The 26,354-nt window shown below is 33.5% G+C and overlaps 3 protein-coding genes and 2 non-coding genes across 11 annotated transcripts in view; 2 read left to right on the top strand and 3 right to left on the bottom strand.

Annotated features, from left to right (window-relative positions):
- Window positions 1–15,648: 15,648 nt before the first annotated feature.
- LOC106784090 (ras-related protein Rab-27A) lies at window positions 15,649–18,503 on the bottom strand. The gene is made up of 6 exons (XM_014743222.1): window positions 18,275–18,503; window positions 17,572–17,746; window positions 17,412–17,482; window positions 17,032–17,146; window positions 16,554–16,666; window positions 15,649–16,373 (listed from the first exon to the last, which is right to left on the bottom strand). The coding sequence occupies exons 2-6, from the start codon at window positions 17,713–17,715 to the stop codon at window positions 16,190–16,192; spliced, it is 627 nt and encodes a 208-aa protein (XP_014598708.1). The 5' UTR covers window positions 17,716–17,746; window positions 18,275–18,503; the 3' UTR covers window positions 15,649–16,189.
- An 85-nt stretch (window positions 18,504–18,588) lies between these two features.
- On the top strand, window positions 18,589–20,997 carry LOC106784092 (migration and invasion enhancer 1). Of its 3 annotated transcripts, none has more exons than XM_014743227.1 (4): window positions 18,589–18,869; window positions 19,038–19,135; window positions 19,206–19,389; window positions 20,076–20,100. In XM_014743227.1, the coding sequence occupies exons 1-3, from the start codon at window positions 18,838–18,840 to the stop codon at window positions 19,367–19,369; spliced, it is 294 nt and encodes a 97-aa protein (XP_014598713.1). In that variant the 5' UTR covers window positions 18,589–18,837; the 3' UTR covers window positions 19,370–19,389; window positions 20,076–20,100. The 3 variants fall into 3 exon arrangements, with proteins under 3 accessions (XP_014598713.1, XP_014598712.1, XP_014598710.1); XM_014743226.1 differs by lacking the exon at window positions 20,076–20,100 and adding an exon at window positions 19,634–19,713; XM_014743224.1 differs by lacking the exon at window positions 20,076–20,100 and adding an exon at window positions 20,918–20,997 and having other exon boundaries at window positions 18,590–18,869.
- The window catches only part of LOC106784086 (molybdenum cofactor sulfurase 1), a 13,983-nt gene continuing 6,799 nt past the window's right edge, over window positions 19,171–26,354 (bottom strand). For 3 of the 5 annotated variants that reach the window (XM_014743213.1, XM_014743214.1, XM_014743216.1), the window contains 8 exons: window positions 25,431–25,500; window positions 22,372–22,532; window positions 22,078–22,234; window positions 21,332–21,991; window positions 20,347–21,272; window positions 20,055–20,258; window positions 19,767–19,984; window positions 19,503–19,688 (listed from right to left, as the gene is read on the bottom strand). In XM_014743213.1, coding sequence (XP_014598699.1) covers window positions 19,503–19,688; window positions 19,767–19,984; window positions 20,055–20,258; window positions 20,347–21,272; window positions 21,332–21,991; window positions 22,078–22,234; window positions 22,372–22,465 — 2,445 coding nt within the window. In that variant the 5' untranslated portion in view covers window positions 22,466–22,532; window positions 25,431–25,500. The other 2 variants (XM_014743215.1, XM_014743218.1) reach the window with 2 other exon arrangements.
- Window positions 23,073–23,154, top strand: Trnas-gcu. Its single transcript has one exon. It is a non-coding gene; the product is annotated as a tRNA-Ser (tRNA).
- Window positions 25,215–25,288, bottom strand: Trnat-agu. The gene has a single exon. It is a non-coding gene; the product is annotated as a tRNA-Thr (tRNA).

The raw sequence follows: 26,354 nt of genomic DNA, 5'->3' as shown, positions 1-26,354 counted from the left end.
ATGATCTTTCAAATAGAAAAGAGAAATCTTATCGATGAAAAGAAAACGCGTATTAAATTACTTCAATTTTGCGATACGAAGTAAAGTAACAGATTTGTGTGTGTGTGAATTTTTGATTGACGTAATATTCATCGAATAATCGACGAAAATTCGTATTTGAAAAGAAAAATGAAAGGAATGAAAAACAAAAAAAAAGAGAAAAAGAAGAACAAGTAAAGATCTATTTTTGATATCTAAAATATTAAATGACGTAGATTGTCGTTATACGATACAACGTGTTACTTAAACGAATCGAAAGACTTTCCATTTATCGATCGAATCCGAAATAACGCTTCGGTCGTTTTGTTCGGCAATAAACGTTCCTGCTGGGATGGTAACGATTCCGCATCCAAATAATTCCGTGATACGTCAATAAACGAGAGTTCCTCTTCCTACGACGAGGTAGTAGGAAATTTTTCAGACGACAAAATTTCAATCGTCTATCTCTATCTCTTACGGTGATACATCATATACACTTTCGTGTGAGGGAAAACGCTTTACCCGTAAAATGTTTTATGTGACAAAACAGGGCGCGCGATAACTGCAGTTATTTCACTGCGCCGACAAGTCGAAATTTTTCATCCGGGTTGAGAGTTCCAAAGCACGTTTCCACGTTAAACGTACGATCATTTTTCCTACTACTCGGCCCACTCGGCATAAATCATTAAGAAGAAGAAGAGTTCCTAGTCGGCACAAAACCCTAACCGATCGCGCGTTATCATCGCTAAAATTTTACCGAAAAGATTTCAATCAATGGGTCTTGCTACCTGCTGTCCAAAACAGATTCCGACAAATTTCGATAATTTCCTGTCCAAACACGAAACTCTATCCTCGTCTAAAGTTATTTTTTCTCGCTGATAATTGTGGACTCTCGGGAGGACTCATCAACGTCGCCAACTAACTAACCAACCAACCAACACATACACACACACACACACTTGATCTACATATATCGTCTGTAAAGAGATAGCTTAATATAATTCTACGGATATATATATACCTATGTATATACAGATAGGTACTTGTACGAATGGAGAGATACGCTCTGTCTGAATGTATGATAGCAGCAGTACAGATATACGTAACAATGAGATCAACGTATATACATATACATATTATACTACATATTGAATGAAGATACACGTTTGTATGTATTACTCGTATAAAGCCAGTAGTATAAGTCTGCGAACGAGGAGACATTGGTGAATAAGTTTTCTCTACGAATAAAGACACTTTTCGTATTTCTCTGTACATATTATGCCAACAGAATAGCTTTATACGAATGACGTTATATGTATGCATATATATATACACATACACGTATATATATACTACGTTACATACATGTGTATAGGACATATGTAGAAATTTGCAGATACAGGAGAGAAAACGGAGAGTACGATAGGATTTCAGCGAGGGTGACTCGGCAATAACGGACGGGTCGAACGTCCGCACAATGAACTGCTTTCAGAATGTGTGGACACCGGCTGGACATGACCATCCTCGTTCACACACTCTCTTCATTCTCTCTCTCACTCTCTCTCTCTCCCTCTCCCTCTTTCCCTCTCGATTTCTCTCTTTCGGATAAGCGAGTTCGTGCGTGGATGCATGCGTGCGCATAAAGGCCAAGGGAGGACATATTTCGATTATATATATTCGTACCGCTGCTATCGACGCCTCGTAACCGATCGTCTACCAACGATTTTCGAATTCTCTGTTCATCCCTCCCCACCCCACCCCCACACCCCCTTTGTCCTCCGGGCCTTGAGTTAAGCCGCCATTAAAATAATAATAATCGTGTCTGCCTATGGCAGACAAAGAATTACGAATATTTTACACGATAGTACGATAAACGTTCCAAATTTTTTCCTGAAGGGAAGGGAAGGGGTGGGAAGGGAAAGGAAACCTTTTCGTTATTTTTACGAATGAACCTTTTTCTTTTCTCGTATATATATATTTATAACTTGTAATGAAATAAACAGAGGGACATGCGAACATGTGAAAACGAAAGTAACGTTAATTGATATTTATTTTAAAGCTTTTCACAAACGATGACCTATTATTACCTATATTCATAAATCGTAAATTGAAATTGAAAATATGGGATAATATTTTACATAATTTATGACCTCCGACCATCGATGAATGCATATTAAATAATCCGTGAATTAATAAATGCACGTTAATGCATTATAAATGATACTTTTTTTTTTCTTTTTTTTTTTCTTTTCCACTGTGTCGTTATTATCGAACATGAATATTATTACATAAAGAGATATTACGTATCGATGAAACGTTCATCTAATTCAATAATAATCAAATTATGTTCCACGAAATATATTTTCAAATGATTTAACGTATTGTCATTTAAATATATATACGAAATCTTTGAATTAGGAATGATTCTATATGAAATATTTTCACGTTCGTAAGGGTTTCGTGAAATGAAAATAATTTGATATACAGATATAATGGTTCATTTATTTAATCATTGACGAGAAAATAAATAGCATAAACGTCATTATATCTTTAGAAAGTTCACGAATTAACCCTCGAGCGTTGGCCTGCACGCGATACGAGACTGGTTGGTGTATTATATGAAACAGGGGGGGTGGGGAAGTAGTGAGGGGAAAATCTGGAGTGAAGGGAACGAATTCATTTGTCAAGACTCGCGGGCATAATATGACGGGATCGCGACCGCAACTCGTGAACTCGCGTGTACCCAGGAAAACTGGGACACCGTAATAAAGCGTAACAAAGCGGGACTCTGAAATAACGAGTCTGTAACCTTTGCTTGTGTGTTACAACGTATTCCTTCCACTAGGATACCAAAGTAAGGAACAAAAGAATTAAAAAGACAACGAACAAACCAAAAAATGGGAATGAAAAAGATGTTGGAAATTTTTTTTTTTATCTTTTATCGTCTCAATCGAAGACGTCAATTAAATTCGTGTAGATTACAAACGATCGATTGTAAATAAATCAATATGAATACAATACTTATTCTCTTTTAACACACGGTGTTAATATATATTATAATATATAAAGGTTATTCCTTTTCTTAAAGAAAAATTCTTAAGCAAAACGTAACTCTCTAAAAAGACATATTCCAGCTCGAGTGACATTCTTTCAGCAATTCTCCTATAAATTCCGCCATAAAAAAGAAAAGGATCAATGGGAAAAGAAAAGAAAAAAAAAAGGAAATAAAAAACAAAGAGAAAAAAAATCGAGCGTACGCGAATGTATATGCGTCTTTAACAAGATCCAAACTTTTCTCAGTCCTTTTTAAGATTACGAATGTATCTGCCTCATCGTCCAAAATCTATGCGAAGTATTCTGTGTTGAGGATTGAAATTATAAAATGGCTATTCCTCTTTCCTCTCTTATTCTCTCACTCTCTCTCTCTCTCTCTCTCTCTCTCTCTCTTTCATTTTCTATCTTTCTCTCGCTCTTTCGTATGCGTTCTCGGTGATAAAGGCGCATTCCATTCGGAACTTATACCGCTATGGAAATCTAAAACGTCGGGTAAGTTACGACCTAGTCGGGGGGGATACCGTATACACAAACACTCGTTCTCCGTTTGGAGAACAAGGGAAAAAGAGAGAGAAAGAGAAAAAGAGAGAAGGGAGAGAGAAAGGGAATGCGGGTAGCAAAGTACGCGGTATATCACAATGCCGTACACGGTTAGAAACGAGGAACCAGAAAGCGGGGGTGGTTTGACTCTAAATGCTAATCCTTGGTGGCGCGCCGAGATTTTCTCACCCCAAAACCGGTCTTACACCTTTTCACGCTAGAAAAAAAAGAAAAAAAAGCGAGAACGGTGGAAAATGTTGGGTGAGGTTTCGAGCTTGGAAAAATTTACCGACACGATCGTCTCCCATTTTAAATCTTCCCTTCTTACCCTCATCGACGAAAAAACACGAAACATATTCGATCTGTTTGAAAAAAAGAAAAAAAAAAAAAAGAAGAAAAGACAAAAAGAATAAAGAAATAAAAAAAAAAGAAGTATCGTCGAGACGATATATAAGTATACTCGCAGTTTTAATCGGAAACGGAAATAATGTTTAAGGAGAAACGACAGGTGAGATAAGTAAGCGTCTTCGCGAGACGAACTAAAAGTTCTCTAACACACGGCAAACAAAGTTTACGACTACCACTTTGAAGTTATAATTACGTTATCCTACGGCGGTCTTCGAAAAGTGACGAAGATCTTGAAACAGATGTGTATGTGTGTGTGTGTGTGTGTGTGTGTGTGTGTGTGTGTGTGTGTGTGTGTATTAGTTTCTTCTAGGAAAATCTAAAACATTCGACAGCTGACAATCTCGTAATACCTAAGCATCATTGATACTTCATATTAAACTTTCATTTCTAACAAAATTTAAACGAATAAAACACAAAAATTTGTTTTTCTTCACATTAATATTTATTAAATATTATATTTCATTAGATATGATTTAATCCGTTTAAAACAAAGATTTTCTTCAATAGTTAGCCAAGAAAATAAATGAAAAGTTGAACAAAGAGAAAGCAATACTTAGGAACACACTCCTCACAGCTTTCTCACAACGCTACGAAGAATTACGATCGCGATCCATGGGAACAGAGTTCGGTAAGTAGTCGCGAATGATATATTCAAAGTTCAGCACGTGGCCCCGGGCGATATTTTACAGAATTTCTACCCCAGCTTCTTATACCGAAGCTTTATTCTTATTCTTATTCTTATTCTCTTACCTCCTGCGTTTCCTATGTTACCCCATCTTTCTTCTCTCTCTTTCTTTCTCTCTCTCTCTCTCTCTCTCTTTCTCTTGCTCTCACCAATTGTCCATATCTCTAAGATCCTTTGACGTTATCGAGATTCTGAAAGCACCTGGAGCACCAACGGAATAATTTCCCTTTCCTTTAAAACTTCAGTCACATACGTTAACACCGCTTCTGGGCATCATACCTCTCGATTTTCCTCTCGTATCTTAAACAAGAGAGTAAGAAAGAGAAAGAGAGAAAAGGTGGAAGGAAGGGAGGGAGGAAAGGAGTGAGAGAGACAGAGAGAGAGAGAGAGAGAGAGAAAGAGAGAGAAACAGTAGGAAGGTAACTTGTTCGGAGCTTGGATAATTTAACAGTGGCCAGATGAGATAAGGTACCTCGCGGTCGTAGGAGGCTGTGCGGTTTTGTGGTTACGCTTTGCAACTCTCTAGTTGCCGCTGAACGCCTCAATTTCGTCGTGTAAACACGTTCTGCGATGCGCCACGATAGACCACGAAAATAGAAGAGAGAGAGAGAGAGAGAGAGAGAGAGAGAGAGAGAGAGAGGGAAAGAGATCTCGAAAGCAATTCGACGATATCGTTCACGGGTGAGAACGAAACGAATACGACGATAAAACGGATTTGAATTATCGAATCTTGATAGCTTTCAACGAATAGAAAGAGATAGAGAGATAGAGATAGAAAGAGAAAGAGAACGAGGATGAATAATTGCTATTTCCAACATGTAAACTCTCAGCTTTATTCCCTGGGAAATAAATTAAAAAAAAAAACAACAAAAAAACAAAAAAAAAGGTAAAAGAGATAAAAATACATTTACTTGGAAGAATTTAATATCGTTGGACCTCTCTCCCTCCTCCTCCCCAGCTTCTTAAAAGTTCGACAAAACGATAGAGCCTGGTCTCTTCATGATGAAATCGATCGATATAACTGCTTAATATCTTTGGACATTTATCGTATAAAATGGTCGCATAACTCGACTAACGTAGACTGTGCATCGACTTTATTGGCAAAGATCTGAATCGATGGAGAAAAGAAGAGGGAGAGGGAGAAGAGAGGTAAGTTACTGACCGGAAGTGAATTACGCGATGAAGAGGATAAAGTTCGGGAAGGGTTTGGTATCTTAAGGAAAGGTATAGGACAAGAAATTTCCAAACGAATTTCCTAAAAGAGAGAAAGGGAAAGGGAAAGGGAAAATGTATATTTTCTGTTGAAACCGGGACCAATCTCCTTTAGCCAATTAAGAACTTTGTATACTCGGTTCTAGTTATATTCGAAGTCAAGCGTCGAAAGCGGTCGAGCTTGACGTAGCTCGATTGATATATACACACATGCACGCACGCGATACACACATATACATACACACATACATCCACACATAGAAAAGCATATACATTGAGAAACAAGTAAACGAAGAGACATGGTCGAAGCAGTTTAGTTAAACCAATTTACGCGACCACATAGTTAATACAATGTATTTCTAGCACCGTGAACTACTACGGCGAATGATGCTTCCCGTAGTACAAACAGCCAAACTCAAAGTTTCGTATACTGAGTGGCCGACAACACGACCGGGGCATAGTTTGGATGTTCCACTTTGGATGGACTACTGGCGCGTGCTGTGAAATCATTAACATTATTATTATTATTATTATTATTATTATTATTATTATTATTATTATTATTACTGTTATCCAGCGATAAGCCAAAGTCGTTTCGCAAGTTTACTGGAAAATCGGTAAAAAAAAAAAGAAAGAAAGAAAGAAGAGGGTTGAGATAGTCCGATAGTCGGAGAGGAGGAGCATCAAGAAGAGAATTTCCAATGTGGACGGAATTTCGAACGGTCGAAAGATTAAAAGGCCTTCTCTTTCTCATCCCCCTTCCTCCCTCTATTTCTTCCCTTTCTCCGTCTCTGCTTCTCTGCTTCCAGCACCGTCGTAGACGACATCTGGCATTAATTCGTAGCTTAACGCCGAAGCAGTTTGAATTTTAGATATCCACCGGCCCTCAACTGAACGTAGAGAGATATCTGGCTCGCACTCCGCATATAATTTCTGTGGGGAAGAAAGGAGAAAGGATACGGGGGTTGGAGGAGGTAAGGGGGTTTAGGGTGAAGGGGCGGGAAGGAAAGGGAAAGGGGACGACTATCTAGATGGTAGTAGGGTGAACTCGAGAGCAGACGCGCCTTCGTGAAGAACGATGGTACATGGTTTCATGGTATAAGTAGTATCGTTGAAATATGGCCTCGAAGGAATCGTTTTTATCCGCGTATTTCATACGCGGCCGAAGACCAACCGACCAACCGGCTCGGCCCGGCCGCGTTTTCCCGCACGGGCGAACATCAAACGCGGGATAAAATTCCCGAGGAACGTTTTTGGAATCGTTAACGGGTTTTCCTTACTCTCCTCTTACTCTTCTTCCTTCTACTCCTCCTCCTCCTCATTCTCCTTCTCCTTTGAGATCGGCTACATTTTTCGGATATTATCCTATCAATAATATTTTTTTCTTTTATATAGGTATTCCTCCGTATAATATGTTCGTACGTTTTCTAAATAAATAGAAGAAAAAAAACAACAAAAGATTATTTCTATATAGGTCAATTTGTTTGTTAATTAATAAGTCGTTGTGAGAAAGAGAGGAAGTCGAGATAAAAGTTAATAAAAATAAGGAAATAAGATTAGAGATAAAACAGAATTCGTAAACAGGAAAAGATAAAACACATTGTTCCAATAATTTGATCGAACAAGTCGCTTGTTTACAGCGTTGAAACTGCAAAAGCTTCGTGAGTGAACTCTTGGGACTTGTATCGGCAAATAAGCTCTTTCGTCCATCCACCACTCTATTTAATAACGAAGCTTCTCGCAAGGATACCTGTAAACATTCTAGAGAGGTTAACCTAGTGAAGTATATAAATAATAAGTTCTAACGTAAGGATACTCCGCGAACTGTCACATGGTCGTAGACAAACACGATCGATTTGTCCGGGATCCGGAGATGTACGTTCCTTTTTCCCCTTTTTATTTCTCTCTCTCTCTCTCTCTCTCTCTCTCTCTCTCTCTCTCTCTTCCTTACTCTCTTTCTCTTTAAAAGAGAGAAATAAAGAGGAAGAGAACGAATTCTCGAGAGATGCCCGGTGATTGCAAATATTTCCTTTCCAATTATAAATCCGAGCTCTCTCGCTGCTACTTGGCAAATTTAAAAGTTGACACTATCTTCGGAAGCCGAGCTTACGTACCACTCGACGAATCAAATAGTTTTTCGCAATCTCTCACGATAATTACAAAAAATATGGATAAGAGGAAGTATGTTAATAGGGAATATCATATGGGAGAAAAAGAAAAGAGAGAAAAGAAAAATTAAAAGAGAATAAAAGAAGGGAAAAGAAAAGAAATGAAATAATAAAACCGAAATTAAAAATATTTTCGATATAAAACATTTACATTAAAATATTAACGTAACTTAATCATCATCATCATCATCATCATCATCAAAATTCGTTCGCTTACTGTAAACCAACGAACTTAACACAACTTTGAGATGTAAAGGGGACTTGTAATTTGTTCGTTCTCGTAGGTACAATCTGGTGCAGTGGACGTAGGTAAGTACCCACATATGTATATACTATAAGAGTAGGAGAGGAGGGAGAGAGAAGAGGAGATAGCAATCCGTATAATCGATGTTTAACGCTTCGAGTTCAGGAACTCGAAGTTCCTTCGGGTCATAAGAACTCTCTTACTGTGTGATGGTTCAGACGCGAACTTGATATCTGCACGAACTGTCCTCGGAGTATTTTAGAACGCTTACGATTTCCCTCACGCTCCTTCGATCTATCTTTACGACTTACCTATTCCCGCAAATTTTCGAGATTTCAAATGCGCGAGCGAGTTACGTTCCTCTACTGGCCCTCTTTTCCACCCCTTCGACCCTTCTCTTCGACCAAAAAGATCTCAATGTACGCGAAAACTTTACATTCGAGTACGCTCGATATTTCATATATAGGATTTTATTTTACTGCGAGAGTTGAAAAATAATATCATCCAAATATTTTTCTATTCGCGTATTAAATATATCATAAATTTCTATTTTTTATTCTGTATATGATTTTTCTTTTTTTTTTTTTTGTAATAAAGTGATAACAATATTATACAAACGCTAAACATATTTGCATAGCATATTCATATAAAACAGTATAAAAGAAAAATAAATAATATTTCGAGATATATTTTCATGAAACAAACACTATTTCGAATCACGATCGTTCGCAACGACCAATTTTCGTATAATAATAGACGATATCGCAATTAATATTTAATGTTAACGCAAGGTAGCTCCATTGCAACGAACGCGATGATAATTTAGCGAGAAGAGAACGCACTTAGAAATTCCTGTGTGATCGCAGAAGGCTTTCGTAGGAACGGACAGTCCGACAAGCGGACGTGCTCTTCTCTCGTAAATTAGATTCATGCTTCTGGATGCACATGTTTGTACTCGTGGGTTTCTCGTCACGCACTACTCCTCAAAAATACATATACCAGGTATATATATCTGTGTGTATCGTTGCTAGATATTCATGGATATATATATGTACGTACATATGTACAAGTATGTATACATATATCTAATTGCAATTATGTAAGCACATAATTGGTTGCAAGTCAATATTTAATAATTTTGATAAAAAAATATTCTTTACTTGAAAGATATATTAACTTAAATATCCGTATAAACGAATCACAAAAATATTCTATACAATCTATACAACCGACATATCTACTCCTCGATAAGTAAAGTTATAAAAATATATGGTGAAGTTGACGATATTCGAAGAAAACGATCGCGTCAAATCTCAAACTCGACGAAACGCGAACGTTTTATAACGCGCAAAAACATTTCGTAGACAAGGTCCTCGAATAGTTCGACCGGTGATAGGAGAGAGTCAATGGTATACCATAGTTCCCTGGAGAAATCTCTTCGTCGAATTCTCATAAATACGATCGAACGATGCATAAATCACACGAACCTGTCCGATTTTCAGCAACGTTGCTCTTGGGTGTTTTTAACTTTTCGCCTGACAATGAAAACTATCTTGACTGCTAGCGTCGAAAATTATAATCGATGATAAAACTATTTCTTTAGGGAGAGAAAACCAAAAAAAAAAGAAAAAGAAAAAAAAACAATTAAAAAGACTTTGCTTTCCAATGAAAAATAATAAATAATGAAATAATAATACACGAGTGTGTGTGTCGTGAAAACTATTATTTTATTTCCAAAGCGTGACGATCAATCGAAAGAGAATCCAAATCGAATTAGCATATGGCAGAAACCATCCCATATACGCTAGTAATTTCCATATTCAGCTAGGCATCTTCCACATTGAATATCATTCTCTTTTCCTCATCTTCAACACGACAGTTAATTCCCGACAATTCTCTACTACCTTAGACCAACCGGAGCATTTTATTTCCACATTATAATCTACTTCGCTTCAAAATGTTCAAATGAAATTGCACTTTCTTTCACCATCTACTTAGAGTTTTCCTATCTCGCCAAAGTTCTTTCTCTTTTATACCACACACAAACATACACACACACACACACATATATATATATATATATAATATTTACAATTGACCCGATTGAAAATGATTCTTAATAAATTAAAAGCTCTTTTCGATTTACACACAATTTTCTTCGTAGAGAGTCTAGGTTGGTAATCGTAAGTTAATTAGAAATGCAAACTACAAAACAAAGTTTAACTTTTAATTATCCGACAAAATGTTCCACTTAATATACATACAAAGTAAATTAGTAACTTGTTGTACTACGAAAGAAAAGGATTACGTGGAAAACATTCCAAAAACATGATAAATTATTATAACATAAAAAAGAAAAAGTAATTCGATTTCTTACATTCTGATCAATCATGAAGATCCAAGAAAGATATTAGGATTAATCGAAAAAAAGAAGAAAAAAAAGGATTTTTATAAACTTTCCTCGTTCATTCGAACGATCCACATTCGAAGTAATTGTTCGTAGCCTAAAGCACGATAGTAGAACTTTCTCTCCGTAATAGCAGTACGCGCGCATGAACTTTCTTCCTTTACTCTTGCTTCGAAGTATTCAACGGTAGATTTTCCAAAAGAGTATCGAACGCGAACGAACAGGACGCATTCGGAAGTAGCATCGAGTTTCACCGTTTACGATTCCCCGAGCAATCTTAAAACAAAGCTAAAGAAACCTTGTATATGTACGTTCTTGATGTGTCAGTGTAACCCAGTGTATTTTCTTTCGCTTGGAAAACGGCCGATGGTGCATTCGCCAAAAGGGATTCAACTGAGAAAGAAAAGAGAAAGAAATAGAGAAAATCGACCGAGTTTTTCGAGAAGAAAAAAGAACAAAATAAAGGAAAGTTAGAAAAGAAAGATACCTTTCGTGAGACTTTCTTTATCGGCTGACCGGATTCAAGAAACAGCTAAGATAAGGATAACGATCCGGGGTCAAAGACGTGACGTTAATTGGAAAAGGGCCACGATCGATCAACCAGTACCACCCCCCTTTTAGTAACGATACAAACCGAGTAATGGTCTGTGATAGTATTGGTGTATAATCCCAAAGGAAAGAGGAATCTTTAATTGGCTTCAACGAAACAGGAATAATTTCTTATTCTAAAGAGTCTAGGCTACCATTGACCCGAACAGTTTTAATCTTATATCTATAAATATATATTATATAGATGATATACAACTACATCTACTTCCTATACTTGTTTATTCGCTATAATTGAAACTAGTAATCTTTATATATATATGTGAGGATTCAGAATAGTTGAAGGAACACCATAGTGTTTAAGTTTTTCACAAAAGAGTGCATGTGTGATGGTATGAGTGTGTGTAAGATTGTAGCGTGAAACGAAGAAGAAAGAAAAGTGTTCTTGTAGATATGTTTTGTTTAGATAGTAAGACTACACCGTCTGGGCCTGTCGCCTTTGTGCAGCTCCATCGAAATCTCTCGAACGATCCCGCTCCGGAAGTACGGAAAAAATCCGTTGTTTATGAGGTAGAATTATCGAGAGGTTTCTGGAGGGAATGCCAGGAAGTGATAAAAGATGATGGAGGGGGAAAGGGCATAAATGGCGACGGAGGGGACCGGACGGCGCATTCCATATTCGGGCATTCCGCAATAGTTCTTTAGTTTACGCGACAACAGATTATAGATATTCACCATTCTCTCTTAAAATAATTATACCAAAATTGGTTAACATCTTTGTTAAGCGTTAATGATTAAGTCAATATTATTATCTTTTATATTTTATTCAAATTAAAATAAAATAAATCTTACATATATTTCTCTCTTTTTTTACAAAAAGACTAATCATAATTCTTTCGCACGTTCCAAAGAAGGGAAAATCGATTAAAGTTAGTCGTAGATTGTTCACGAAAATCATTTTTATTTTTCTCAATGGAAATACGATTTCGAAGGAGTCCGAATAACGTCCAAGGTGGCACGATTTTCCGCGTGACGGAATTAAAGAAAAATTGTTCTTCTCGTCTTGAAAGAATCAATTCCATTGAAGGACGTAAAAACGTGAAAACTCGGATGCCACTCCTTTCCTATCGTACGTACCTATAGCAATGAGAGAGAAATAGAGAAAATAATAAAAGATGGAACAGAAAGAAAACGAATGAACCAGAACAAGAAGAAGAAGAAAAAGAAAGGAAAAGAGAGACGGTCTTTGCAAGGATCGTTCTCGTGTCCAAACGTCGTATAGTAGCCACCTCCTCTCGTAGAGTTCCATTCTCCAACAGTGTAAAGCTTCCCCTAAGCCAGTTTCTCGTGTTTCACAATCTCAAATGAAACAATCGAGTACATTCGCACCGTCGTCCCTTAGGGATGAGAAAATGGAAGAAAAGAGACGAGAGTTTCGAGCATCGGATAGATACAAATCCTGTAAACACATCCAGATATAGTTCAACGCGAGTTTCATTCTTTCGAGCCGAGTGAAAAAGTGAAGGAGAGAAAGAAATAAAAAGAAAGAAGAGACACACTTTGCTACTCCATATCTTCCTGACGCCTGTCTGATTACGGAAACAAGAATTTTTGAATAAACGATGCGACAAACTCGTTCGACTATCGTAGGAGATGTAACTATGTCGATGATTTCAAAAGAGTTCGATTCTCTAACTCGACTCGAGGCTTCAAAGGAAAAAAAAAAGAGAGAAAGAGAAATAACGAATGTCTACAGAAATGGAAATTATAAATCGTTCGATAACACATGCGACCTAGAAAGGAAAGAATCTCAACTAAGCCACGACATAATTTCATTTGATTTTCCACTTGACTGTATCACCTCAATCTATCCATAAATTCTTCTTTCTTCGGCTATCAACCTATTCGATAAAACTTCTCTCGTGTCCGACTAGTAAAAAGAGATAACGAATGTCCGACTAAAAATAATAAAAAAAAGAAGAACGATGCTAACCCAGGATGCATGCGCTAGCTCGCTGGACGATGAGAAAAAGCATACAAACTCCGCGTGTTTGCAGTCAGTTTTTTTCCTCCCCTATGCTGTTTCCTTTCTTTATTTCTTTATTTCTTTCTTTCGTTCGTTCGTTTGTTCGTTCGTTCTTTCCATGAAATAAACTAGAAAATATAAAATGCGTATACGTTGTTCACGAATGTTACATGTGTATATGTATATATAGTAGGTAGAGTCTGGAAAATACTAAAACGCCAAGAAACGAAGCCCTTCTTACCAAAACACCTGTTCAACGTAGTTGCCAAGATGATAAGGAAAAATAAAAAACGAACACGTATTCTGTTCATTAAGGTTTCTTGAAAACCTTATTTCTTTTCACCTCGTTTATACAGCCTGTTATCGAATCCATAGAGTATCGTCGCTTTTCTCGGTTCTCTCTCTCTCTCTCTCTTTCTCCTCTTTGAATTTGAGGCAACGAATGGCATCGACTGAAAAGTTTCTATTCATAAGTTTTCAGTCAATGCTATACCGCCGACTTTGCGGAAACTTGCCGTCGAACTAGCATCGGGTAACAATCGAAAAAGATAAAAGAAAAAAAAAGATAAAAAAGAATGAATAGGAAAAATAGGTGAATTTTTAAACGGGCTACAGCTAACACGCATGGATAAACGTCGTTTTCCTTTCACACTCTACTACCGATCCTTCGACTTCAAACGATTCTACCTTTGTCTATTTGGACCAAATTAACTAGCAGGAACTGCAATAATAATTAGCGGCTTCCCCGACAAGACGAGAGACACAAATTGAAATTGAAAGCCTCCAAGTGGACTTCGAGCGTGTCGACGTGTTACTGACAGCCAAGCTCTATGGGTGGCTGAACACAGACGTCGTGCTTGCAGGACTTTAAAGCGCAAATTGCTCGTATTCCCTCGTCGATCGTTCGAGACTAAATTGCTTCGGTCACCTGACGAACGTTCAATCTCACCTGATCTAGTCGAGTCTTCCCATCCATTGTTTCCAAAATATTTAATCTATCCTGTTAAATGTAATATCGATGTGTTATATACGATCGAATGAATGAAAGTGGTAATAATAAACAGCTATATAATAGCATAAATTATTGTAATAGATATATGAAATCGTATGAATGTGAGTGAGAGCGATTATAGTTTGATTAAACTCTATTAAACTCTATAATGTATTATATAATACTCTCATAAGACGCAGCTTTAATAAAACGCTCTATTCAAAAGGTTTCAATCGTAGATAAAAAAAAAAAAAGCTACGAAACAAATAAGAAATTACGAATGTATGGAAATGTCGAAGATAAATAAATCCTGGATATGATTTCGATTTCCATGTTAAATTAACTCGACTATTTTTGTCCATGATCGAACATGATATAAATGAGTTATCGAAAATAAAAATAGATTTCTTGCTTCGTCCCTGGTATTATCACGAATACGTATTGTTTTTTTCTACAGCTTAAAACTAAATTTAATGGCATCATATTTATAAATCTATCTTTTTTTGCTCATGACAACGCAAGCAGAAAAAGAAAAAAGAAATATGTTTCAATGTAAAAACAATTTGATTAATTGCTAATACAAAGCAAACAATTGAATGATGCATTAACTGAAAATAAAATTCATTTAAAATTAATAAGAAATTCATCTTTACAAATGAATAAAATGAAATATTCCAATTATGAAGGCAAAGCAAGTAATATAAATAGCTGGTTAATAATTAAGACGTTGTTCCGACGAAAGTCTCTGAAGTTTCTGATGAAAACGTCCGGTATATATATTCTTCGTCCCATGGCAATTAACGAAACGAAGTTTCGTTTCCCGATGTCTGTGATATTTTCCACGCTCTCTTCGTTCCTTCTCCAAAGTCCTAGTGCTTGATTTCGCTGTATTCGAGCGAATAAAGGACGAATTAATGTACCTGTATTTGTAAAACTTTCCAAACATATTTGATCTCAAATTGATCAAATTATTGACCAATAAATACAATGTATAATATGTATATATAGTATAAGTATATAATCTTGCTTCCATTACATTAGTAACATAAATTCTTATAATTTCCAAATGCGATATCGTTATTTATATTAACTCGAATAAAATATTAAATTGGTATAAATATCACAAGATTAGTATATGGTATATGTTAATGCATATTGTATGATATTTTTAATTGCATTAAACATATTAAGTACTTACGATTACACTTAATGATTCTGAATAAATATCATACAATAACAGCATCAAAAATACATTTACAATTAATATATATAAATATAGATATATATGTATATATATTAAGATTCATAAATTTGAAAATTGTTTTTATATAGTTATATCACACTTTTAACACATTATTAAAGATTGACTTTTTGAACACTTTATGCATATTAATATGATAGAAGTATAAGTTAAATCATTATTTTCTTTTTTTTAATTTAAGGAAAAGATATATCAAGGCAGAAATAGAAAATATAAATTTGTCAAAAATTTAAAAAAAAATATATATATTAAGGAAGCAGGAATAGAAAGTATACCAAAGAGATTCGTTTAAAATCAATAAAAGAATGTATGATACGTATTAAAATGGATGACAAAGGCAGGGATAAGATCTTATGACAAGGAAGAGACATGGAAGACAATAGGATTGTACATTATAGGAAGCAATAGCTTGGAATATTGATATTCACAACTGGAGATATTCCTGATAAATTTCAGAAAATATTCTAAAATGCCTATAGTCACAACCTTTTTACCCAGAATCGAAAGCCTTGTAATGAATTTAAGTGTCGGTCTGTTAGCCTATGAAAATTAAGGAAATATTCTTTCCCCTGAAACCTCCGATTGCAATAACAGTCAATCTAATTGACTGCCTATGCAAAATCACATTGTCAGCAATAACAAGAGCTATTAGGAGGTGGAGTCTCACGCTCATGACACTTCAAAATTTTTTGATGCGGCAGCAATGATTTATCTACTGTAACTTCCATTCTGCGCATAACATGGTCTAACAGAATTTCTACTGCGCGTTCAACATTTTGTCCTGTAGCAGCACTAGTTTCCAAATATACCAAGCTGGAAATCAATGGTTCAATTACATTCCCTCAAAAAAGCAACTATAAGATTTACGTACACTTATTTCTTCTTTATATGTTTATATATGGAAAAATTCAATATATCATAAATAAAATAATAAGACCTTTAATAAAATAATTCCATAAAGCTTACAGTTATTAAAAGAACTTATAAACTCACCCATGTTTCTCTGCTAGATCACGTGCTTTATACTCGCTAATAACTCGCTTATCCTCAAGATCACATTTATTACCGCAGAGAATTATATCTGGATTTTCACAATACGCATGCATCTGTATGTATATGTGAAAAATAAAGAATCAGTATAAAAGAAACAAAATTATTATAACCCTATATCACAAACATTTAATAAAGTCATAAAGTAACTCATATATTTTTTAAATGAAATCGAACGACAATTTGAGTTTTTTCCTAGCTTATACGTAAACCTAATTGTACCAATTGAAAATGTTATTTCAAGCACATCTACTACATGCTCTAATCCAACTCCATCACCATGCTCGATAAGACCAAACAAACAATGTTAGTTAAATTCCAACAGACTTATCGCATACTCAAAGAATCGTCCGAAAATATTATGCAACGTACTAAACATATGTTAAAATAAATTTCCAATAATCTACTAAATGACAAGTACCCTAAGCTGTTCCAGCCAATTTCTAACTTCGAGAAAGGACAGCTCGTTGGTCAGATCAAAAATTAATAAGAAACCCATGGAATCCCGGTAAAAGGCTGTAGTTAAACTTCGAAACCTGAATGTTAATGATATTAATTTAAATTAACAGTATTAATTTTCTTTTCTAATTATGTTATAAATCTTACAAGAACATCATGCACAATACTAAGAAATATTATTATATTATGCAAACACATTGATGTTGTATTAATTATACCATTATTATTTAGTATTGAATTTACTATCATGCAATTTTTCAAATATATAAATTAGAATCGAGATTAACAAAAATCATAAAAATTATTGTACCTAATGAACATTAATAATGTACCAAAATATACCTCTCTTGGCCTGCTGTATCCCAAAGCTGCAAATGTATTCTTTGGGTACTTCCATCCGGCATTTGATATGTCTATAATCAATATAAAATAATTATTAATAATAGAACTTATATATATATAAGAGAGACTCTACGTTAAATAAAACCAAACTCATACTTACTACTCTCTTTTCTTTAAAATCAATCCCAACGGTGGAGACAAAGCGAGAATGGAAAGTGCCATCGGTGTACTGATACAAGAAACTGGTTTTCCCAACTCCAGAATTTCCAAGGGCCAAAAATTTAATTAAGTAATCGTAATCCATTCTTATTATCTTCTTTTTTCATATGCTTCTTCTGAATAATCAATTTATATAAGTAAAAACTGTATCGATAAGGTACATTCACTCAAAATACTTCTTGTTGCTTCGCATAAAAAATATTTGACATAAAATTAATCTTACAAATTTATGGCAGACTCACTACTACATACAAATATGAATATGTGCGAAATTAGACATAAAAATAAAAATTTATTCATAATCCATTTTTATATATGCATATAGGTATATTTTTCTTGCTTAGGTGTTTCTTCTTTACAAGCAATTAATGTGTCATAAAGGTAAAATGAACCCGTAAAAAAATCGTTTATGTGCATTCGTACAAATAAAATTCTAGTCACTTTTCTCGGCAGGAAATATATTAAATGTTAAATAAATCTTTCAAATTTAGAACTGACTTACACATATACACAAATACGAACATGTGCGAAATTAGACTTTGCCACCTGTTGCCCACGTACGCGATTTTCAAAAGATTCGCGCGTAACAAATTCGGAATGTTACTTAAATTAGAATATTATTTATCTTAAAAATAAGAACTTACGTTTTCTATCCATAAATTTGTAAAATACCTTACAATATAACTTTTTCACACATTGTAACAAACTGTAATTATTCACTGTTACATCGAGAATAGACGACATATGCACACGCGAAAAAATGGCGCCGATTGACTCAGTGCTACCAAAGTCAACGAAGTAATTTCAAACTACTTTTAAAAATAATTCTACTTTCTATAAATTATTTTCAATAAAAATTTCACAATCATATTTTAATTAAAAATATAACGAATGAGATTAATCTTTATAAAATTATAACTTTTTTCCATTAATAGTTTGTATGTTGATGTTAATAATATTAATGATCGATCTTCCATAGGCGGTATATAAATAAAAACGAAATGAGGACATTGTCCGAGTTACAACTGCAAACTATCAATATACATTAACCTACATATTCATGTAACTTGAAATTTTCTATTTAACATGAAATTAATATATTACTGTTGGTAATATAATGGTTATAGTAATGTATCAGCAGATGCGATAGGTTTACTTTATCTCTAATTAAAATCAATTACAAAATTATATCTATTTAATCTCTAATATGTACGATGTTCAAGTTAACGTCGAATATTGGTAAATATAAATATTAATGTTTTTTACAAAGTTCTGTGTTATAAATTATAATTGTAGTAAGGAAATACATTTCTAACCTCTTCATCAAATATTTAAATTTATAGATCATAAATGATCTTAAAATAGCAATCAGGATAATTTTTATTCAAGTTTGTAATATTTTCACAGTGAAAACAGTAGCTGTAAACAACAATTTTTGGACATGGTAAATGTAATAGAGAAGAATGTACCTATGGCCAAAGTGTCTGGAACCAAAGGAAAAGAAGGTAAGATAGCTTTTATATAAAATTTCATATATTATAAATAGATAAACATATGTATATTATTCTTTTACAGAATCTTTTGAAATCAAGATTAATGATCAATTAGTTTATTCAAGACTTCAGACACTAGCATTCCCTGACTATGAAGCGGTTTGTGAAACAATCAAAGATGTATTCAATGGTGAACCTGTAAAAAAAGTTACCAAACAACAACCTATAGAGTGTGTAATATCATGATTTTTGTTTAAATATGTCAGGTAGAGTAAAATATTTATATGAATATAAATTTAATTACACTTACTACATATCTGTAGTATAGTAATTTTTATATGTATATATTTTAAAATATATACTTTGCCATATAAAATGATCATTCAAAATATACTACATCTCCAATATTTAATATTCCTTCTTTTATCGATGGTCTAGTAAGATATATGCCAAATCTTAATTTTCCATGAAATTCCTCCGCTAATGTACGTAATGGTTCTACTGTTTTAGCGCCTGTTGTTTGATCAATGCATATCATTTGACACCGATTGCAAGGCCCATTTACCTAATACGCATAATGTTTACAAAATTAATTCTATATTCTGTTTAAGAATAATATTACTAATTTATATTAATTAACAACCTGGAATTTGATTTTGCCTATTTGTATTACTTTCCATTGAAGTTCTTCGAAAGCTTTGCAACCGCTTAAAATGATGTTTCCTCTAAATCTATGCACTACTGTATTTTTGTTAAAATCTTGCGTATCAGTAATTTTACTGCATAGCCATAATATGCTTTCTTCGTTCAATAAGAGATATTGAGCTTGACTTGTAAAAGATAGTTTTGGATTATTTAATTCTTGAAAAGAAAATACATAATTAGAAATGCATAATGAAATGTATATAAATGAAATATTCCTTTAATGTACCTTGTTTTGGTTTGTCTTTAGTTTCGTGATCAGCTTGCTTAACAAGTTTTAAATTTGGACGACCAATAACCAAACTCAACCACTCAGACACATCTCCCCCGCAATCAATGCCTTTAACTTTTTGTCCGCAAACTCTACTTTGGCATATCGCACCATTTATATAATTGTCAGAATACTCCAAAGGTACTTCTATTGATGGCATTCCTAAAAGATTCATTATAAAATAAAAAAAAAAAAGAAACAGGAAATAATTATAATTATTAAAAAAACAATATTTAAAAATAGAATTTACCTGGATATGTTAATTTCATGACTTCAGTTTCTTTACATATAAATGGTTTAATTAAACAGAGATTAGTTTGTTGCTTTTGAGTCAAACAAACTCCATTTGATGTCATTATCATCCACTCTCTATCATATTCTAAACCTTTTTCATTCAAAGTCCAAGAAGTAGTTATTTCAAATGCGCTACATGACTTTATGGGATAAATAAATAATTTTTTGATAATAATATTACTTTTGGAATTATTAGTGTTTTGAAAATATTTTGCACCATATAAAAATGACGAGTACCATGCCTTACTCTCAAACTCTTTTGTATTATCTTTATCATTTATAACATATTTTTTATTTTCAGCCTCAGTATGATGCGATTTACGAACTTCTGGTACACATATGTTCCTTTCTGGTTTGCTAACAAAACATTTAGTGATCATTTGTAACAAAGTCTCAATATCTTCGATCATAGACATATATCCGATTGAAATTCGCACAGCACCAGTTGGTCTACCATTTATTAAATCTGCAGTACCACCACACACATAGCCTGCGTCATAATTTTTTAAAACGTCTTCATTTTTAAGGGACAGATGTCTTTGGCATGCACCAGGATTGCAGAAACAACCAGTTCGAAGATGTATTTTAAAAAGAGCAGCCATATGTGCAACTTCCATATATCCAACATATTCTCCATTTGATCTAAGTATATTAAATGTAATGATACCTCCTTGTAAGTTGGGATCTTCATAGTTATTATCTGAATAAATTTTGACAACAGGCGCACCATTATCATGACGCAATCTTAATAGAGTATGATGTAAATATCTTGCAAGTGCAAATACATGACTCGATATTTGCTTCATAGTAATTTTTGAAAGTATATCTAATCCATACTGCAATGATATTATAGATAAAAATGGTACAGTTCCATCTTCAAACCTAAAAGTATTGTAAATTAATTATTGTAATATTATAAAAATATATTATTTTTAATTTACCTTTGATGTAAATTTAGACGCTTCACATGAAATAATTCAGAACTAAGAGTAACTTCTACAGTGCCACCTCCGTAATAGATTTTTTCAAGAACGTGCGCACTAGAATTCTTTACTAGTAAAGCACCAATACCGGTTGGGTATCCAAACATCTTGTAAAAAGATATACATACAAAATCTGGTTTAAATACAGATAAATTTAAATCATTTGTTGGTACAAATCCTGCCGCATCTAGGAGAACGTACCACTTTGTATTTAATTGACCAGTTACACTAGAAAGCACATTATTTTGTGCATTTTTAATCCACTTAAGTGGATATTTTGCACCAGAAAAATTGCACTGGGCAGGATAAACAAAAAGAGAATTATTGTTGCTTGCTACATTGTCGTTAAAAGAATTTACTGGTTGTTCTAATACTTGAAATGCATGTTTATGACTAAGACAAGTTACTTTAATTCCTTTTTGGGAGATAACTTCTCGCATTCCAAGTACTGAAGTATGATTATCTTGTGTATAAACAAAATCTCCTGTAGATTGAACTTCATTATTTTTATTATTATTGAATCGAAATGTTTCAGCGACCACTTTTAATGATTGTGTTGCACCTGATGTAAATATGATACTGTATTCCTCTGATGATGTATGAAAATGACTCAATATCCTAAAAAATTATAATATATAAAAGATTAAGCTACGAAGTAGTTAAATTTATTACAAAAATTATATTTAAAATATAAATAAATTTACCTATGTCTTATTTGCTCAATATTATCATGAGTAATACCACCAGCAATGCCTATGGAATGTGGATTGCCATAGAGAGAGTTACATAAGTCATCACTTACACTTTTTATTTGTAAATCAGAATAAAGTGTAGCACCAGCATGATCCAAATAACACTGTCCTATGTGTGTGTGTTTGTGGAATAAAAATAATATAAAATAATAATGCTATAAGATTATACATACACTTGTAATCAGTCCAGTTTTTTTTTAAATATGATGATATGTTCCAATGATCCCATATGCAATGTTTATTTACCTTGAAGTCTTGAAAATTCATTTCGAATATTTGCAGCGATCCTTTTATCATAAACAGGTTTATATTGCAAAGTTTTTTCTGATTCTTTTTCCATTCTTAAATCTCTTGAAAGTGCCTCTTGACGTTCTTACGATGTTATGATTACTCTTAAGTACATGTAACTACAAAAACGGGAAACCGTTACTCAACACGACTGCAACCATTGGTTACTATCTTAAGTACTTGTAGAGTAGATTGTAATGAAAATAATAAGATACATGCATTCAACGAATTACATATGATTAAATATCAATAATATTTTTAAGTTTCTGAGAGTAAATAAATTCGTTGTGACGTATTCCGATATATCTTGCACAATCATAATAATAATAACGACATGAACAAACACTTAACATATATAAATACGTGCATATACATGTGTGTGGGTGTTTGTTCAATTGCAGCGTCATTGAATCAATCTATAAATTATGCCATATGTTGCAATATAATTTTTCTTTCCAATTTTATTCAACCGTATTAATATATACAGTGAACTATTACTTTCACTACAGAGTAATATTTTGATGTAACATAGAATCATATCTATATTTAGTTAAATATTTATATTATTTAATTTTTCACATAATATGTTTATTAAGCAATTTAAATAATTATTAAAACATTTTAGTTATTATATATATTTAGAGACTTTCCTTTCGTGTGACGAGGTGGCCGAGTGGTTAAGGCGTTGGACTGCTAATCCAATGTGCTCTGCACGCGTGGGTTCGAATCCCATCCTCGTCGGAAAATTTTTTTTCGTTCACAATTTTTTTTTAACTTATAGTGTACATACTATATATAGGATAATTATTTTCTATATGTACGTAATTTACACTTACAGCCTTGTGGATTATTTATCCAGTAGATAGCAAGGAATCTCTAAACAGGAATTACGAAACTATCTATATTTCATATGAAGTCATGTGAGTATCGCTTTTTATTTATGAAAAAAAAAATAACAAGATGGCAGAGAGTGAAAAACAAGCTGCCGATAAACAAGAAGAAGAAGAAGAAGATATTTCTAAATCTGAATACAGTACGAACGATAATATTTTCGATCCTAGCAATGAACAAATTAACTATGTAAATTACATGCACCCTACAGTGAGTAAAAAAAAAGGTTACATAGATTTGACAAATTATAAACGAAATTATCGAGATATGGAAACTCGTGCTAATGCCCAACAAAGTAAACGTCAGTTTATGCAAAAATCGAAGGGCTTCACAAATATAGAAGACCGTTCAGAAAAAAGAGAAAATGGTAAAAATGTTTCGTCAACGTTTACGGACGAAATTGATGCTGAAAAATATACGAAGGAATCTAAGAAAGCGATCGGAAAAATAACGGAGATACATGAGAGCGATAAAATTGACAGGTCGAATGCAACGCATAAAGACGGAGACGTTTCGATGGAAAATATCCCTGTTGGAGATGACAAGGAAAATGTTTCGGGTATGAAACACGATATATGTGTGTATATATATATATGAATAACGTAACGAAGAAATAAAAAATTATGCATATCTGTAATTAAAAATAAATAATATAAATACATTACTCTCTTTTATAAAATTAAATTCAAATATTTGTAAGTGGATTGGTTGAAAATTATTGAGACTAATATTGAAACAATTTTGTATTTTTCGAAGCTCAAAATTATTCAATCTATTCACATATGCGTTAGTCTAATTGTAAATAGAATAAAAATTAAAAAACAACCAAAACTTATAGAACAGACCAACATACTGCCGGAGGAAGCATACATCCAACATATGGAACGTGTCATCGCATCGAATACTCTTCCTTCACGAAACATGGAAATTCTTGAAAATTTATACGCTAGTTACAACTCCGATAAGAAGAAAACATCTACGATAGAGAAAATTCATATTGAAACTGACGTTCGTACTTTGGAACCTAGTGAAAGTAAAACTGTTACTCGGGAACAAATGGAACAAGTATCGACAAGCGAAAAGGGGAAAGCTATTCTTATTTCCAGTTCCAAGGACATTGATAATGTTCACCAATCGGAAATGCAGGACATAACTGAGAACCTTATTTTGACTGAGTCATCAATTTCTATTGTTGAGAATGACAATAGAAAATTGGAATCGTTGGAAAGTGATTCGTTAGCGAAAAAAGGTGAAATTCTAACGAGCACGCCGAACAAGAGTGTCGACAAAATCAATGCTACCTCTAATATCGATAATACAAAGAACGATTCATATAGCCAAACTTTTATAACGATAGAAAATCCTTTTTCTGATTTTACGCTACAAACGGTCAAACTTAAAACGAAAGTAGGAAATAGTTTAATCGAGGAACGAAATAACTTTACCGACATTAGCGAAAATTCGCCGAGTAATTTAATATCGTACGACAGTGAAAACGTAACAATGTTGGAAGAATCTAAAATCATAAATTTTTCTGAACAAAATGATACTACGACCGATAGTAAAGAATTAGTTATGATAAATCTTTTACAGTGTAATTGTACTGATGTAAGAACGGATGCAACGAATAATGAAAATGATGATAATAATAATAACAACAACAACAACATCAACAATGATAATGTATCGATAATTGAACGAATCCGTAGATATTTTTTATCTTCATTGATAGATTACTTGCTATCTTCACAAATACCGAACATTGAAAATAAAATTTCTCTTTACCATTGATACGTCAATTCGATCTACATGATTAACGTTTTACCAGAATTTGAGGATTGGAAAAAAAAATGATTTCACGAATTTCTGTTTTATCAAATTTCTAATCACAAGTCCAAAATGAAAGGGAAAGGCCCCGGGGGGATTCGAACCCCCGATCTCCTGTTTACTAGACAGGCGCTTTAACCAACTAAGCCACGGCGCCTTCGATGGACGCTAGTTCAGAACTATTCAATTTCATTTTTGTGATATTTATAATAAAATTATTGATTTTATTTCTGACGTAGAAAATTATTAAATGTATGAGTGTGTATATATATATATACGTGAACGATGTTTATACTTACCAACTGGATTTGATCAGATAATTTAAAATCCTTCGACAAAAGTAGCTCCGCTTTCTTGTTGAACAAATTTCTGTAAAGATAGACGAACAAAATCTTACTGGACAATACTATTTCCTTTTCTCTTATAATTTATACTTTTTTCAACTTTGGATACTAGCCATTGAGTGTATTTTAGATAACTAACAATGAGTTTTTATTTGGATTCCTATTTACATTTCTAATCTAGCTTACTGTGTGCGTACACCACTATACCACTATGATGCATAAGTATCCATACTTATTGTTAAAATATCATGCTCAAAGAATTCTTTATTGTATAATATTTACGTACTAATACTTGGATTATTTTTGTAATCAGTAGGTATATTTTTAGATTAATTTTACGCTTATCTTTTTGATTAGTTGGTGTATTATTTTCATATTGAAGTAGACTGTTATGCTATGTGGTATTTATTTGTTATCAGTTTGCTTATTGTTGCGGAATAATAATGAAATGTTATCGTCATTTTGAACGAGTCCAACGAAATTTAGATAAGTAAAAGATTACGGTGGCGTGTAGCCAGTTACTTTGGATTTCTTTTTAGAAATATTCCATTCTTTTTCTCATATAGATCGAGTTATAGATAATATTATTTAAGATAATATTATGCACTATTTTCCTAAAGTTTTTTTCATTAATTTTAGTATAAATAGGTTTATTCTAATTACGCCCGTTTCTTTGTAGATTTTTATTATTACTAACACATTTCGTGTAATGCTCTTCCTGACCATCAGTTCGGGTTTCGGAAAWACCATTCARCAATTRAACAGGTCCATARAATAAMTCGTCAACTATCGCAAGATTTTGAAAAGAAAAAATACTGCTCCGCAGTATTCCTGGACATAAGGCAAGCTTTCGACAAAGTCTGGCACACCGGACTACTT

Source organism: Polistes canadensis, unplaced genomic scaffold, assembly GCF_001313835.1.
Source record: "Polistes canadensis isolate GaletaPanama2010 unplaced genomic scaffold, ASM131383v1 scaffold_30, whole genome shotgun sequence".
NCBI lineage: Eukaryota > Metazoa > Arthropoda > Insecta > Hymenoptera > Vespidae > Polistes > Polistes canadensis.
Note: the sequence above shows the minus strand (reverse complement) of the source record. Positions and strands in the feature narration are given on the sequence as shown.

Excerpts from the sequence above, each read along its gene's own strand:
- LOC106784090 (XM_014743222.1), bottom strand. The coding sequence starts at position 17,715 with ATGGATTACGATTACTTAATTAAATTTTTGGCCCTTGGAAATTCTGGA. Across the intron at positions 17,483-17,571 it reads ATTTTAAAGAAAAGAGAGTA|ACATATCAAATGCCGGATGG; the intron begins GTAAGTATGAGT and ends TATTGATTATAG. Across the intron at positions 16,374-16,553 it reads GATCTAGCAGAGAAACATGG|CTTGGTATATTTGGAAACTA; the intron begins GTGAGTTTATAA and ends ATTGATTTCCAG.
- LOC106784092 (XM_014743224.1), top strand. The coding sequence starts at position 18,838 with ATGTACGATGTTCAAGTTAACGTCGAATATTG. Across the intron at positions 18,870-19,037 it reads CAAGTTAACGTCGAATATTG|TGAAAACAGTAGCTGTAAAC; the intron begins GTAAATATAAAT and ends ATATTTTCACAG. Across the intron at positions 19,136-19,205 it reads TGGAACCAAAGGAAAAGAAG|AATCTTTTGAAATCAAGATT; the intron begins GTAAGATAGCTT and ends ATTCTTTTACAG.